A 17774-nucleotide genomic window follows, 5' to 3' on the forward strand; every position below is an offset into this window, starting at 1 on the left:
GGAAGAAAAGCTTAGCCCAGTGACTCATGAAAATAAACGTTTGTTAAATCATTTGATATATAAGTTTAGGGACATTTTCTTTTGCTTGATCCCACACACAAGCGTTGTCAGAGAGTGGGCATCTACAAGTTTGCCAGGGAGAACTTTAGAATCCTTAGAAATTATATTTTACGTCATCGTCACTTCATTAAAGCTTTGCATTTTTGAAAAAAGAATGTTAGAAAACACAAATGTTTACTGAAACTGACTCCTTGGAGTAAAATGCAAGGCTTATAGAAAGGATTCAGAAATTCTCATTTTTCAAAGGTCTTGAAATAGTCTGGAAATGTTGTAATTATTTTGGATAAATAAACTTAGCTATACAGGAAGAATTTTAAATGTTTCCATATGTTAACTTTTGTTTCCTTTTACTAATTTTTTCCTATTCTTCTTCTGCATGCTTTGCTAAAAATATTTTTAAAAACCCAGACTTTATAATATATACTGAATGGATATCACAAACAATTTCTTCAAGTATATGTTTAATATATCAATATGTTTTTTCAATTATATGTTTAAGTACCTTTTGGGTCTAGTGTGTACACAGTACTAAATGAAAAAGAGATGACTGATTGGGTGCATTTATAAATTTTATTAGAAAACCCATGCACTGTGAACTCATTGCTCTTTGAATCTCCTCATTCAAGAGGCGAGGCTAAATCTAGACCTTTGCCACATCTTCCCTACTTTCTGCCAGAGACACACAGAACAGTATCTATTATAAAGGTATCATTTCTGATGTTACCAGTCTCACAATAGGACCGCTTTCCATTTGCACTGTGTGACAATATTATTCCCTCTTTAGTCACAGAGCAGAATTATAGCCTAGGAAAAGTAAGTATTGCTATTTAATACAAAAATTAGTGTTAAGGCCCATAGACACAAAAAATCATATATCTATAGCAGATCTTACAAAAGAGGAAGTTATGAATAAAACCTCTTGCGGAAAAAAAACCTCAAGATACATTTCACATGGAATTCGAATATATGGAGGGAATAATATTGACTAACCTCATTTTCAATGTGGTTTTTGTCTTTTCATTAACATCATCAACTTGTCCCTGCTGCTTCATCCTGTGTGGCCATTAGTCTCCTATTCTCTACTTAGTGATATCACATTAAATGATAGAACTGAATTTTCTGGTGATTCTTCAGAACAAAGAGAGCCTACCAGTTTACTTCATAAGGAAATGCCACCTCCTCAGGTGGGAATGGACCAAGTATTCAGAAGAGGAGCCACTGAACCTGAGGACAATGAAGAAATTAAAGACATGGAGCACAGGGAAGAGATGCCAGGACCAGATGCCAGCAAGGTGGGCAATGGACCAGAAAGAAAGCTGAGGTCTGACGGAAAGGAGAGGTCAGCACATCAACTGCCAAACCCCAGGAAGGAGGAAGAGGAGGAGGATGAAGATGAGGAGGGAGAAGGTGATGATGATGAGAAGGAGGACGAGGAAGAAGATGCTGTAAGAGGAGATGTCTTCCGAGTGCCTTCTCGGATCCCCATCCCTGCCCCACCAAGAGGCATGCCACGCATGCCCGGGGGCTGTTCTCTGTCCTACAGGACCATTAGCTGCATTCACGCGGCCCTCACCCAGATCCCGCCCATGACAGCACCAGACATAACAAGCCTGGAGCTGCACGGTAAGAGACGGTGTCTTCTGCTTCATCTTGTGTTTTAAATAAAAGTGGGGACATTCTTAATGTTCGGTGGATATTATTTTAATCCCAAAGTCTTTATCATCTTCACGCACATGAACTGAGACAGTCGTGCACTGAAGGGTGGCTCACTTAGGCATACACCAACCTCTAAGCCAAGTGGTGATTTCCCATGGAACATTTTTAAAAAGTTTTTCTGGGGTCCACTTTGTATATGGGAAAACTTATTTTCAGTGTACAGTTCTTTGAGGTTTTACAAATACAACCAGCACCACAATGAAGATGAAGAGTTTCTATGGCTCCTCCAAATCCCTCCATCTCCATCTCCTCTAATTCTTGGCTTCCACAGCTTTCTGCTCTTACAGCTTTGCCTTTCCAGAATGTCTCTAAATAAAATTACATACCGCATAGCCATTCAGTTGGGGGTTGCAATGCGTTTGAAAATCACCCATTTTGTTTTGGATATCAGTTCATTCTTCTTTCTTGCTGAATAGGGTCCTATTGGATATATAGACCAGTCAGCTGGAGGACCTGTGGGTTTTAGGTGGTTATGTCCAAAGCTGCCATAAATGTTCATACTTTACTATTAAGAAACTGCCCTGCTGGGCTGGAGAGATGGCTTAGCGGTTAAGCGCTTGCCTGTGAAGCCTAAGGACCCCGGTTCGAGGCTCGGTTCCCCAGGTCCCACGTTAGCCAGATGCACAAGGGGGCGCACGCGTCTGGAGTTCGTTTGCAGAGGCTGGAAGCCCTGGCGCGCCCATTCTCTCTCTCCCTCTATCTGTCTTTCTCTCTGTGTCTGTTGCTTTCAAATAAATAAATAAAAAATATTAAAAAAAAAACAAAACTGCCCTGCCCAACAGTATTCCAAGGTGGCTGCTCTGAGGCTACTAGTTATGCTGGAATATCAGGACTGTGAATGAGGGGCAAGCCGGTGGGGACGTGCGGGGGTGGTCCTGAGAATAAAGAGGTAAGGGGAAGCTGGGCATGGTGTCGCACGCCTTTAATCCCAGCACTGGGAGGCAGAGGAAGGAGAATCACTGCAAGTTCAAGGCTACCCTGAGATTCCATAATGAATTCCAGGTCAGCCTGGGATAGAGTGAGACTCTACCTCGAAAAACCAAAAAAAAAAAAAAAAAAAAAAAAAAGAGGTAAAAAAAAGAGCTGGATGGGTCCAATGTTATTGTATGGACAGACATCTGTACAGGAGGCTTCCAATCTCAAATGCACTAGAAATTTCTCTTTTTTTTTTTAACCTTAAACCCATATTCATTGTGTCACTGTTGGCAATAGCCAAGTTATGAGTTCACCCAGGTGCTCAGCAAAAGCTAAAGAAAATGTGGTATATACACAATAGAGTTTTATTTAGTCATAAAGAAGAACAAAATTATGTCATTTGTAGGACAATGGATGGAGCTAGAAACCATAATGTTTAGCAAAATAAGCCAGATTTAGAAAAGCCAAGAATCATATTTCTCTCATATGATTTTACACACACACACACACACACACACACACACACACACACGCACACACACACTCTTCCATCCACTTAAGAATGACCTAAGGAATTCTCATATGCCTGGTAAGGCATTTTCCTCCTGTGGTCTATGTGGTAAGCTGTGCCCTAAGAAAATCCAATTAGTGGAAGTCTAAAGTCTTAAGGATGGATGACTAGCCCATACTGGGCTACAGAGTATTCATTTTACAAGAAAGCTATTATATCTTTTCCTGATTGTATATGTTATTTCTGGTTAGCTTGTTTTCTGGGTTTGTAAGAAGTGACTATTGTACTTAACCAAATGTCAAAACAAAAGCCCATAAAATGGAACCATGTTGGTTGAAGGCAGAAAAGTATATCAGATATGATGAGAGTGTCTGGGATAGAATCTTCTGAGTTTCTTATATGGAGAAGAAAACATGTCCAGAGGCAGTAAGTGACATGCTTGCAATTTTTAGATATGAAAAGCATGTTTCCAAGTCCAAGGAAATGATTGCAGAATAGCAAAATAATGATAAACTAAAATAAGTTTCTGTCTAACCTTGTAGAAAACATACCTTTGTTGTAGACGCAAAATGCTACTAGCACTGCCTAGCAGGCAATTCTGTTTTATGCAGCTTCACCTGAAACATGAGGACCTGACCAAGAGACAATTCTGACTATTTTATTGTCTTATTTCAATCCTGTTACAGTTCCAAATATACAGATGCTTATAAATCTGCTGTCCTTTTTCCTTCCTTTCTTTCCTTTGGTTTTTCCAAGATAGGGTCTCACTCTAGCCCAGGCTGACCTGGAATTCACTATGTAGTCTCAGGGTGGCCTTGAACTCACTGTAATCCTCCTACCTCTGCCTCCCAAGTGCTGGGATTAAAGGTGTGCACCACCATGCCTAGCACACTGTCTTTTTTCTGATATTGCTTTCCCCTCCAGGTGACACTCTCTCTTCACATTCATGCACACACACATGCATACCATCATATATGTATGTAGACATGTGCCTGATATGAATATGCTGCATGTTCTAGGTAATTCCATCAGCTCCATTCCAGATGAAGCATTTAATGGACTACCAAATTTGGAAAGGCTTGATCTGAGCAGAAACAATATCACTTCTTCAGGCATCGGTCCAAATGCATTCAAGGTAATCACTCTGATTGGAATGTAATAATCTATAAATGGATTCACTAAGACTTGTATTGGCCCTGGTTGGAGGTGGGGAAGGGAGAAAAAGCAGAAAAGTTCCTTCTGTTAGTTTTCTTTTACATTAAGAGGGTCTCCTTTCCAATATTCACTTCATTCAGGTTTTCTCTGGAAGACTATGGAAATTAGTGTGGGACTAGGGAGGAGGAGCGAAAGACAGGAGGCAGTACAAATCTTTGAAGGAAACAGATTTGACTAAAGATTGATTTTTTTAAAAAAATCTTTTTATTTGCAAACAGAAATAGAGTAGAAAGACACAGAGATAATGGATGTGCCGGGGCCTCCAGCCTCTGCAAATGAACTCCAGGTGCATGCACTACTTTGTGCACCTGGCTTTATGGGGATACTATGGAAATGAACCCAGGTTGTTAGGCTTTGCAGGCAAATGCCTTAATTGCTAAGCCATCTTTCAATCCCCAGCCCAAGTTTTTGATTTTCTTTTAGAAAGAAAAGACTCAAAGGTTAAGGAATTTAGGGAAACAAAAATAAAAGAAAGGCTTATGTGTGTAAGTAAAAATATGTAAATGATGTGCTTTAACAGCCATAAGTAAAACACGTTACATCTTAGTAGGTTCAACTTTGGTTCTTTGAACAGTCTTCCGGGCCCTACATCCTCCCTTAGAGAAATCACTGGCCTCTTATAGTCTTCATTCCTGGTTTTTTGGAGTTTGGGCAGGCTTATGAGAGGTGTCTGCTGCACACTATCCAGCCTTCTGAGTGACATCATTTGGCATCAGAGGGTCACATATTTCCTATAATTTTTATTGACAGAAAAAATGTCATAGCATATTACATATATATATATATTTGGGGGGATTGTTTGGGGGTTCTCTGTCATGTTGAAATCTGAATGCAATTTTTGAGGAAAATAATCTTTGCATGTGGCTTCAGTTAAACCCACTTGACTTCAGTTCTCCACTTTTGGGGGTACAGGCTTAAGTTTGGACAATGAGCACACAACTTCAAAATGTACTTTCCCACGGTCAGCAGTTTCAGTGCTGTATAGGAAGAGCCTATGACATTTATAACATTTTGTTTTGAACCTTTTCCACAGTAAATACTGCTATTTTATAAACCTTTTTTTTTTTTTAGCTTAAATAGGAAACTAAACTTTACAAAAGTTACAATATTAAAATCATGGTCTATATTGTTAACATCCATGACAGATGTGAATTACTGAATGATTTAATGTAATTTCTTGCTTATTTCAATGAAGGCAAAGATCTCAAGATCATAAACTATGCTATTGTATATATGAGATATATGGTGATATAGCTGTGAACAGATAAAATGGTATTTTGAGATTTGTTCTTTAAGTTCCTGAAGAAGTTAATGCGTCTGAATATGGATGGAAATAGTCTGGTACAGATTCCTTCAGAATTACCATCTACATTAGAAGAACTTAAAATCAATGAAAACAATCTTCAGGCTATCGATGAAGAAAGTTTATCAGGTATTTAACTTTTTTTTTTTTTTTTTTTTTTTTTTTGAGGTAGGGTCTTACTCTAGCTCAGGCTGACCTGGAATTCACTATGTAGTCTCAGGGTGGCCTCGAGCTCATGGTGATCCTCCTACCTCTGCCTCCCAAGTGCTGGGCTTAAAAGTGCACGCCACCACACCCAGCAGGTATTTAACATTTTTTAAGAAATTATTTATTGGCTGGAGAGACATCTTAGTGGTTCAGGTGCTTGCCTGCAAAGCCAAAGGACCCATGTAAGCCAGATGTATAAGTTGGCACAAACATCTGGAGTTTGTTTGCAGTGGCTAGTGGCATGCCCATGCTCTCCCTGCCTCTTTCTCTTTCTCAAATAAATAAAAATGCAATATAAAAATATTTATTAGGGAGAGAAAGAAGAGAGGAAGAGGATGGCTACACTAGAGCTTTCCACCATTATAAATGAACACCAGATTCACACACCACTTTGTGTATCTGGCATTATGAAAGTACTACAGAATCAAATCTGAGCCGTCAGGCTTTTTTCATTTTTCTATTAATTATTTAATTATTTGAGAGAAAGAGAGGAAGAGGTGGAGAGAAAGAGAATGGGCATGCCAGGGACTTCAGCCATCACAGATGAACTCCAGATGCACGTACCCCTTTGTGTACTTGGCTTATGTGGGTCCTGGGGAATTAAACTGGGGTCCTTAGGCTTCACAGGCTAACGTCTTAACTGCTAAGCCATTTCCCCAGCCCTCCATGCCCCCTATCAGGCTTTTTAAGCAAGCACCTTTAACAAACCTGAGCCATGTCTCTAGCCCTTCCTTCCTTCCTGTTTCTTTCTCTTTCCTTCTTTCTTTCTTTCTTTCTTTTTGAGGTAGGGTCTCATTCTAGGCCAAGCTGACATGGAATTCACTATTGTAGTCTCAGGGTGACCTTGAACTCACAGCAATCCTCCCACCTTTGCCTCTTGAGTGCTGGGATTATAGGCACATCTGGCCCTAACATTTGTTTTTAATAACATTTCCTTATCACCTTTCTTCTCTTATCCTATGGAAATTGATTTATAGTATGACTAAATGCATACCTAGAAAAATTTTGGTCAATTTTCTATTTAAGTTGGTAAAAATTATTTACTGGCAAAGCTTAAGTGATGCAAGCAGCCCACTGCCCTTAAGCTGCCTGTTATCTACATATAAATAAAACTTTAATGATTCCAGATGTTCACCATTCAGCACAGTAACTCTTACTCAACCATAATATCCGAGGAGCTGCACTAACTCACAGAGTGACATGTGCTCTGTATTGGTATTTTTTTCGGTTGGTTTTTGGTGGTCTGGTGATCAGATCCCTTTCCTCACACCTCCTATGCCTTGTGCTGGGTCCATATACATGGCTACTTAACTCTCCATGTGCTAGAACCTCAGTCCAAGCATAAGGAAATTATGTGTAAGTTAGTAGGAATCAGCTGAGCTTGAGGGGATGGTGCACAGTGGCGGCAGCGAACCTCGGGGCAGTAGCCTTGGCAGTTCTGTTCCTGAGAGGGTGCGGGCCAGGATCCGGCTATTCTCACGTCTCATGTTCACCACAGCCTGGCGTTGTGATGGCTTGATTCAGGGCGCTATGCTTAAACCTTAAGGGAACGTGTTTCTCTTGTTCTTGTTTCTAGACTGTACTAAGTAGCTGAAGTCATCATACTGTGACGGCACTGAAGAGGCCTTACCACATTTCACTTTTCACAGATTCTAGCCGACACCTTAGATGAGATTGTGAGCTTCCTTAAAGACAAAACTGCCTAAATTTTTCATTTTCCTAGTCAACTAGGGTTGCTCTTGAGGTATAGTGTTCAATTCTCCCTGTTAACTTGAATTAAAACATAATTATTACGTAGATGGTAAAAAAGAAAAAAAAAACAGGACTATTTAGAGAAATATAGCAATTATTTCTATTAGCTCCCCCAAAACTTTATAGGAACACTTCTGGTGATGAGAAAAGAACAGTAGTTATGAAACTACCAAATGTGAGAATTACACAGTTATGGAAATACTCAGTTTCCAAATGGATTTCAGGGTACACAAGAAAATCATTAATAAGCAAAAATTTTGGTGGGCTTTGTCATATGGAAAAGACATTGGAAAATTTAATTGCTAACTGCTCTGTTCAACTGGAAGGAACATAAAATTTAGAAAAGGTGTACCAATAAGCACTATGAACTATATGTGAGCTCACATTTTTAGCTCTGCTATTAAAACGATGGTTTATACAGCCAGTAATTTTTTTTTTTTTTCGAGGTAGGGTCTCACTCTGGTACAGGCTGACCTGGAATTCACTATGTAGTCTCAGGGTGGCCTCGAACTCTCGGCAATCCTCCTACCTCTGCCTCCCAAGTGCTGGGATTAAAGGCGTGCGCCACCACGCCCAGCATTTTTTTAAAAAAATTTTTATTTATTTGAGAGTGACAGACATAGAGAGAAAGACAGATAGAGGGAGAGAGAGAATGGGCGCGCCAGGGCTTCCAGCCTCTGCAAACGAACTCCAGACGCGTGCGCCCCCTTGTGCATCTGGCTAACGTGGGACCTGGGGAACCGAGCCTCAAACCGGGGTCGTTAGGCTTCACAGGCAAGCGCTTAACCGCTAAGCCATCTCTCCAGCCCATTTTTTTTTTTTAAAGCAGGTTCTTACTACATAATCCAGGATGGCCTGGAACTTTCAATTCCCCTGCCTCAACCTCCCAGCTGCTGAGATTACAGGCTTGAGCCACCATGTCTGGCTATCAATTTACTTTGTAGGTTTTCTCATATGTTCCTGAAGCTGCTTCTCAGAACACTGTCTCTCTCACACACAAATACTGCTGCATTTCCAGCGAGCTGGTATGTATCCAGGACACATCTGTCCTCCTATCTCTACGCTCCAAGCCCAGGAAGGCGTCATCCTCATGCACGTGGTCCTAGAAGAGACACTCTGCTGATTTCTCCCTATGTCTCCAGGGTGGGGTGGGTTCATGGCCCTTCTGCTGTGCTGATCTTTGGGGTACAAGTCCTGCTGCCATGGATGGGAAGTGAGCATGAGTATGGCTCCACCCGGCACTGTGACATGGCCTTCCTGTGTGAAGCCCCCAGTTTTTTTTTTACAGATTTTTGCGCTCTTTCTATCCTGAGGACAGGGGTTTTGTTTTGTTTTTTAATTTTTTTTATCTGAGAGCGACAAACACACAGAGAAAGACAGATAGAGGGAGAGAGAGAGAATAGGCGCGCCAGGGCTTCCAGCCTCTGCAAACGAACTCCAGACGCGTGTGCCCCCTTGTGCATCTGGCTAACGTGGGACCTGGGGAACTGAGCCTCGAACCGGGGTCCTTAGGCTTCACAGGCAAGTGCTTAACCGCTAAGCCATCTCTCCAGCCCTGAAGCCCCCAGTTTAGCCATCAGTAGCCACTGCGCTCCAGTCTCTCTATAACTCCCCACTAATGACCTTTTACATCACAGTTGCAGAGTAGGGATGAGGGAGAAAAAATGGCATGTGAAGGACACCAAGCGTTGAGATAATTCCAGGTGCTACGGGAACTGCAGGCAGGCCTGGGAGTCAGCTGTGATCCAGGTTAAGGATAGCTGAGTGCATATAGACACACACACATGTGAGGTGCGAGTGTGTGCTGAGGATAAAGGGAAGGTCTACCACTGAGGAACAGTGAGAGGTAGAGGGAGGGTCAGTGGGAAACTGGATGTGCCTCAGAAACATTCTTGTCATGACTAGTGACCAGAACAACCAAACCACAATCAGTGTGCCCACTCTGGACCACCACAAACACTGATGCGCCACCACATCCACCATGGCCATGGCACGTCACCCCCAGCAAGTCTTCACTTATTTCCGGCTCATGAATACATCTTTCAACGCTGACCCTGACCCAACAGAAGCTTTCTCTACCTCTCCTTACTTCCTACGTACACACTGGAGAATAATAGCAAAGGGACACTCTGCATCACAAACATGCGCTTCTCTCTTTCAGGACGCCATGCAATGACCACTGGTCTACTTCAATTCCCTACTTCTCAGCAGATAATTTCTACATTTCTACACATCTAGTACCCATGTACTAGGGAACTGCCCAGTCTTCATTCAGTTATCCTTAATTTTGGAAATTAGATAATATAAGGAAATTACAGTACTTATTCCAGTTTCCACCTAGCCTGTCTACTTTCAGTCAGCCAACCTTTGACTGCTTCTAGACACCACCATCAATCTTTTCTAGGCGGCTTTTGTCACAGCACTCTGAGCAATATTAATTCCACTGCATGTGGCCCATAATAGGTACACATTCATGGACCTTTACTTACATGTGCTCATCTGGCTATTTCTGCCTGGTAGCTCCTACCACGTCTTTTCTTTATTTAAATTTTTTTATTTATTCATTTATTTGAGAGGGGGGGGATATGAATGGGCATGTCAGGGCCTCCAGCCACTGCAAACAAACTCCAGACACATGTGTCACTTTGTGCATCTGGCTTATGTGGGTCCTGGAGAATCAAACCTGGGTCCTTAGCTTTCACAGGCAAGCACCTCAACTGCTAAAAAACCTTTCCAGCCTGTTGTTACTCTTTGTCCTTTTTTCCTTCCTTTTTTTTTTTTTTTAACCCTGACCTGAGGTAGGGTCTTGCTAGCCCACGCTGATCTGGAATTCACTATGTAGTCTCAGGGTGGCCTTGAACTCACAGTGATCCTCCCAAGTGCTGGCTGGGATTAAAGGTGTGTACCACCATGCCTGGCTTGTACATACCATTTCTATGTAAATATTTGTATCCTTAAGAACCTACCAGTTGTATTCCATTCAGTTCTGTATCTTTTCTTACAATCATCCAGCACTTATCAGCTCTACTCCTGACTGTCTTTGCTGCTGCACAGAGTCAAACTGCCTTGCCCAAGGCACTTGTTGCAATGCCCATGACAGGCGTTGAACAAGAAAACATCTTTATTCTGGGAATCTTCACCATGCCCTGATTCTCTGACTTAAAGCCCCCTGGGTATGACATTGTAGAGTGTTTTTTTTACACCAACACACCAAGAAGTTTCCAATTGACCTGCATGATACTACAACTGGAACCAGTAGGAACTGTACAAAGTCTTTATTTGTATAAAGGCCTTCCTTGGCGGCCCAATCTGAATGTGTGGAGAATTTTTTTTTTATTTTCTTTCAAAAACCTTCCACTTGGCTGCATTCTGTGGCAATGGATGATTAACTACAACGGAAGTTCACGGCTCTACTTTATTGCTCACTGACTTGTTCAGAGACCGAGGGTTTGCTAGGGGAAGAGGGCTCCGTCTGTGTCCTGGAGAGAGAGGCCACTTACTGACACCTCACTTATGTTGCCAGTTCTTCCTCTAGTTCCTTGTAAATGCTTCCAGTGACCTTCCACGGCGCTCTAGCTCCTTTCCTCCCTGAATTCCCAATCGCTGATTGGACAGCCTGGCCTCTAATGGTGACTCCTCTTGCCTTCATTCTCCTCTCTCTCCCCTCTTGCTTCGGTTCCTTATACATATCTATAACGTTCAAAACTTGAAAGATTTCTCCAAAACATGGCTTTTTTTTTTTTTTTTTTTGGTTCTGGTTGAATTTGTTATTATGCACTTGGGATGTATAAGTACTCAGGAAAAGGACCCATGGGGACACAAAGGCAAAGAAATCATGCATCGTTCCTCCTCTTCCCTCCAATTCTTCTCTCTCTCTCTTTTTTTTTTTTTTTTTTGGTGGTTTTGGGACTCAAACCCAAACATGCTAGGCATGTTTTCAATTATTTTAACATTTTGATAATTTTATTTTTATAGGCTTACATCACTTGGTCACCTTAGAATTGGAAGGAAATAATCTCAGTGAAATCAATGTCAATCCTTTAGCATTCAAATCCTTGAAGAACCTATCGTACCTGCGTCTGGGAAAAAATAAATTCAGAATTATACCACAGGGCCTTCCAGCTTCTATTGAGGTACTGATACCTTTGGTTTGTTTTCGGAGATAGGATCATATTAGGTAGCCCAGGCTGGTCTAGAACTTAGAATCCTCCTGCCTCAACCTATGAGTGCTGGGATGGTAGGCGTGCTCCATCACATCTAGCTTCTTCTAATGTTTGAGATATATTATATACAATGACAACATACTATAACAAAATAAACATCTTAAAAGACTATTATAATGTATACCAAAGAGTAGACTATGGTACTACATAGAGAATTTGCTAACATCTGAGCAGGAGATGCTCCTGATTAGATGAATAATGGTACTGCTGAATGCTCTTGGTAAGGGAGAGGAAGTGAGGATTTAACAGAAACCATAATTTCCCAAAGTTAACCTGACTCCCAAGATAGTTTAAATGATCCCATGAAATTCAACTGAAACCAAGCTCAAACTGTTAATTCTACTTCTCCCACTGCCTTGTTCCAGGTAAAATCAGATTCTACCCTCACACTAACAATGTAGACATAGAAGCATTATACTTACACATTGACCAGTTCCTACAGCCACTGTCCTGTGACTATTCCCAGGCCCAATGCCCCAATCTGGATTCGTCCCTTTTAGAGTGCCTTAGTGCTTTCCAGGAATACTGTCTCCTTGCTGCAGGGGGGTGCTCTCTGGACAATGTTCTGTGTACTAATGTTCAGTGTACTAATGTTCAATGCTCACTTGTTGAATTAGGAACACACAGATCTGGAGAGGCTATATGTGTAGTGCCACACCCAGCCAGAACCAGGTTTCCATGTCTGAAATTGTTCCTACCACACTGTAGGAGCATTCTGCTAGAAATCACAGTGATCCTCCTATCTCTGCCTTCTGAGTGCTGGGATTCAATGAGTACACCACCACGCCTGGCTAGCAATAATAATTTCTACTTACTTGATTTTTGAAGCTAAATGAGAGAATTGATAAAATTATATGGCACACTAAATCATTTAAGAAATTATGGCTAAAAAGTTAAGCACATTTAATTCTATAAACAGGATAGATCGTGTTTTTATTTTGTTACAAAACTTAACATCTTAAAAGTTAAAAGAAAAAAACAGTAAAAGACTTTAGGTAATACTAATGAAAACAGTCCATATTAGATTTTTTAGTCTCTGTGAACATGAGTATCATTGGACAAAAATGGAAAAAAAATAATGACATTTTCTCTTAATTATAGGAATTATACCTAGAAAATAACCAAATTGAAGAAATAAATGAAATTTGTTTCAATCACACCAGAAAGATCAACATGATTGTGCTCCGTTACAATAAAATAGAAGAAAGTAGGATTGCTCCACTAGCCTGGATAAATCAAGAGTAAGTCTCTGCCACCACTGAACTTTCTTGGCACCCTTTCTTACTAAGCCATTTCTCTTTACCCCAAACTTGCCTACTTTATTGAGAACCCAAATCATATATTATGAAACTACCATTAGGATCAATACTGCCACATGCTAAGCTAGGGAGAACTGAAGTGTGACCACAACAGTCAAATGCCGCCTTAGCTCTGCCTCCCTCAGTTTGTCTTTTGCATACAGAGGAGCAGTATGCGTCCTTTTCCTTCATCATTAAGAGGAAACACCGGACTGCAGAAGCCTTTCTACTTCACACACACCTTCTTTTTGTCTAAAGTATATCACAAGTCTTACAGAATAAAGAAGGCTTGGCTGACAGTTGAGGTGAAAAGTAGAATTCATCTTCCTAGACAGAATTATCAGCTTCAACTGCAGTCCTTAGCCGAGTGAGGAGTTGAGGCAAGCTCTGGCAACATGTCCAACAGACGGTGGGTTGTGTCATAGGGACCACACTCCCGAGAAAACCAGCCCAGGATGGGGATTGTCCATAAGCTCAAAAAGGAGAAATGAAGAGAAGCCTTTGGGGCCAAAAGAGAGCCCTTTGTAAGCAGAACAGTCTATTGGGTGCAAAGGGCCGGGCAGAAGTAGACTCAGGCAGCTCCTGAATCAAAGCAGGGAGCTCGCCACATTCCCCGGCCTTTCTGGCCCATTAAATACTTGTAGATTCTTCTGTCTTGCTTCATGTCCCAGGTGTGCCAGATTACCAAATAAAATGTGACAAGAAAAAATGCAAGGGAAATACAAAATAAGAAAAACAGAACAACCTCTAAATCAAGAAATTTCCTTGTTAGAGCCAGGGGCTCCTGGGTTTCATTTGATTCAACAGTGTGAGCTTCGAAGCATTTCAGGGACATCTTTGGGCCTCCCTATTTCAAAGTCCTCAAGGAGTGAGATTTCCCTTCTAGATTCAGATGCACCCACAGCCAAGGGCCGGTGCTGATGCGCGTGAGAACACGAGCCAGCTAGACCCCAGGTAGCACACATGAAACTTTTAGCATCGTCACTGCCAATTGATCCCTGTGGAAAGACCGACCAATGCAACCAGCTTTGTCAAAGTTCAGGGTGGCCAGTCCCTTCTGAGGCCCCTCACCCTGTTCACTTTGTCTTTGCTGCAGAAACCTCGACTCGATTGACCTCTCTTATAACAAGCTCTACCACGTTCCCTCATACCTCCCCAAGTCTCTTTTGCACCTCGTACTCATGGGGAACCAGATTGAACGGATCCCTGGCTATGTGTTTGGCCATATGGAGCCAGGCCTGGAGTACTTGTACCTGTCATTTAACAGACTTGCTGATGACGGTGTGGACCGAGTCTCGTTCTACGGGGCGTATCATTCTCTGAGAGAGTTATTTCTAGATCACAATGACTTAAAATCCATACCACCTGGGATACAAGAAATGACAGCACTACATTTTCTGAGGCTAAACAACAATAAGATTCGGTAAATTTTGCTTTTATTTATTTATTTATTTTTGAGGTATGGTCTTGTTCTAAGAGCCCAGGATTATCTGAAATTCACTATGTAGTCTCAAGCTGGCCTCAAACTCACCATGATCCTCCTATCTGAGCTTCTCAAGTGCTGGGATTAAAGATGTGCATCAACCACACCAGGGTCTTCAACCGCTGCAAACTCACTCCAGACACATGAACCACCTTGTGCATCTGGCTTACATGGGTCTGGGGGAAATTGAACCTGAGTCCTTTGGCTTTGCAGGCAAGTACCTTAACCACTAAGCCATCTCTTCAGCCCCAGTTTTTATTTGCACACATGTTTGTAAATTTCTATACTATTATTAAGTAGCTCATTATTATCTAATACAGAGCACATAAAACCTTGGAGAGAGGTTCAAATAAGGCTTCAAAGCAATAAAAACAACATGCTACTATTCCCACACATAAAGAAACTGATCTGCAGAGCATGGATCTAAATGTATGCTGAAATTAAAACTGCCTGAGTCTAGATTTTTATGAAGATCAAATTCCAAATAAATTTATTGAGACTTGGCTCTTTCACTTTGAGGGACACATCTTTCAATGTGTTTAGATTCATGCGTCAAACTCATCTAGACAGCATGAGTGACTTAGAGTTTACCCTGAGATAGTTTGGAACCTGGTGTAGTGGCATATACCTGCAATCTTAGCACTTGAGAGATGGAGGCAAGAGGATCAGAAATTCAACGTCAGTCTTGGCTATATAGCAATCTGAAGTTAACCTGAGGGACAAAAAAAGAAAAGAAAAACAAAAGAGGCACCTTGTGAGCATGGTCTCTACCACTGGTAATGAGGGGGACAGTAATCCAAGCTCTGTTCTGTCTCTGAGGATTATGAGTGTAAAAACCCCTTATCCTCTCCCTGTCTCTCAATTAAAAAAAAGGTCAGAGACAGGTGAGAGAGTTTTAGGGTTACCTTGTTACTATGAAAGGCAGGAGGAACACTCAAGTTCTAACTGCCAGTCAGGGCAGTTGTCACCCCAGTATTTGGGAAACTGAGGAAAGAGGAAGCCAGCCTGGGCTAGCACTGGGGATGCAGCTTAGTAGTAGAGTGCTTGAAATGCACGTGCAAGACCCCAGGTTCAACCCCCTGCATGTATGTACATGTAGGTGTAACCACACACAAACTGCCAGTCACAGTGAGAAGCTGGGGCCTACATTTGCTGTGTTTGGGGGCTTTCTCTTTCTTTGGGAATCAATAGGCATGTATGTTTTCACATACTCAGTATGTTCTGATCCACTGCACTCATCTTTCTAAAACCATCTCATCTTCAGCCAACTGTGGACCTTCCAGCCGGAGCCTGTGTGTTGGCTAGGGTGAGGGTATCGTGGCAGATAGCATCGCCATGGTGGGAGCATGTGTGAGAGATCACACAGCAAGGCAGAAAGCCAGACCTGGGAAGGGCCAGCATTCATCTCCTAACAATCCACTCATGTCAAAAGACCTGCATTACTCCCTTCCATTGATAAGGTATCCAGGGACTTCAGTACCTTCCACGAGGCTCAGCCTCTTAAAGGTCCCCCCAAGCCTCCAGCACATGAATGCTTGGGAGACAAACCGTATCTAAATCTAGCACAGTGCTTCTGGTTTGCAATTCACAATCTGGAAGAACCCCGACCACATTTATAACTTCATTTCTCACTGATCGATCTCCCTTCTCTTCCCTTTCTCCCTCCTTCCTTCTATGTTTATTTGCTTATTTATTTGGTCCCTCACTCTAGCCCAGGCTGACCTGGAAATCACTATGTAATCGCAGGATGACCTTGAACTCATGGCGATCCACCTACCTCTGCCTCCCAAGTGCAGGGATTAAAGGCATGCGCCACCACGCCAGGCTCTGTGTTTATTTTTTGAAACAGAATCTCACTATGTAACTATGTAATGCAGGCTAGGCTGTGTCTGAATTCATAGCAATTCTCCTGCCTCAGGTCCCTGAGAACAAGGATTACAGGCATGAGTCATCATGCCAGGACCAATTTCATTTTAAGAGCAAAACTATTTTTTTTAAAAAACTCTGCAATCCCTCTCCACCAAACTGTTATGAAAACCAGAGAAGAATGTGAAGTATTTAGGAACATATAGCATATAGGATTAGTGCATTTTCTATTACCTATATTCTAAAAAGATATTTTTATTTATTTGCAAGGAGAAAGAAAGGAGAGGTGAGGCAGAGAAAAAGAAAGAAGAGAGTCTGGGGAAGAGAATGAATATGAATGGGTGTGTCAGGGTTTCTTGCAGCTGCGAACAAACTTCAGCTGCAGGCTCCACTTTGTGCATCTGGATTTATGTGGGTACTGGGGAATAGAACCCTGGCTGACAGGCTTGGGAAGCAAGTTCCTTTAACTGCTCAGCCATCTACCCAGCCCTACTACCAGTATTTTTATATAAAGCTCAGATGATTCATCATATTTAACTATAGCTGACAATTATGCTGTGTATTTAGTGTTTTGACTATAATATGGTATAGGGGATTTCTTTTCTTGTCCTATTTGGTGTTTGGTATGCCTCTTAGACTTGGATGGCCCTCTTTTTCCATAGATTTGGGAAATTTTCTTCAATAATTTTATTTAAATTATCTTCTATGCCATTGGCCTGAAGTTCTTTCCCCTCTTGTATGCCCACTATTCAAACATTGGGTTTTTTAAAGGTGCCCCACATTTCTCTCATAATCTACTTTCCTATCCTCTCTTTCCCTTCTCCCCTCCCTCCTTCCTTTTTGTTTTTAATTTTTGAAACAACAGCCTCACTCTGAAGCCCAGGCTAAGCTGTCTTTGGATTCACAGTAGTCTTCTGACTCAGGCCTCTGAGTACTAGCATTATAGGCATGAACCACCATGCCAGGCTCAACCTTATTTTAAGAGGAAAAATATTTTTTAAAAAAACTTAACTACTAAATTCCATAGGACAGTTTGGACCTTTTTTGTTTTGTTTTGTTTTTTGTTTTTCGAGGTAGGGTCTCACTTTAGCCCAGGCTGACCTGGAATTCACTCGGTAGTCTCAGGGTGGCTTCTAACTCACAGCGATCCTCCTACCTCTGCCTCCCCAGTGCTGGGATTAAAGGTGTGTGCCACCACGCCCAGCAGTTTGGACTATTTCTGACT

At 41.8% G+C, this 17774-nt stretch overlaps 2 protein-coding genes across 4 annotated transcripts in view; one reads left to right on the top strand and one right to left on the bottom strand.

Moving 5' to 3' along the window:
* Positions 1 to 17774, bottom strand: part of LOC101606926 (centromere protein P) — a 227992-nt gene that overhangs the window by 75502 nt on the left and 134716 nt on the right. The gene's annotated exons all lie outside the window — the stretch shown is intronic.
* Ecm2 (extracellular matrix protein 2) overlaps positions 1 to 17774 on the top strand; it is a 67367-nt gene that overhangs the window by 46962 nt on the left and 2631 nt on the right. For 2 of the 3 annotated variants that reach the window (XM_045130334.1, XM_004652297.2), the window contains exons 5-10: positions 1129 to 1683; positions 4222 to 4337; positions 5714 to 5849; positions 11655 to 11812; positions 13004 to 13143; positions 14297 to 14623. In XM_045130334.1, coding sequence (XP_044986269.1) covers positions 1129 to 1683; positions 4222 to 4337; positions 5714 to 5849; positions 11655 to 11812; positions 13004 to 13143; positions 14297 to 14623 — 1432 coding nt within the window. The remainder of the gene's footprint in view (positions 1 to 1128; positions 1684 to 4221; positions 4338 to 5713; positions 5850 to 11654; positions 11813 to 13003; positions 13144 to 14296; positions 14624 to 17774) is intronic. The other variant, XM_004652298.2, reaches the window with a different exon arrangement.

Source organism: Jaculus jaculus, chromosome 11 (genome assembly GCF_020740685.1).
Source record: "Jaculus jaculus isolate mJacJac1 chromosome 11, mJacJac1.mat.Y.cur, whole genome shotgun sequence".
NCBI lineage: Eukaryota > Metazoa > Chordata > Mammalia > Rodentia > Dipodidae > Jaculus > Jaculus jaculus.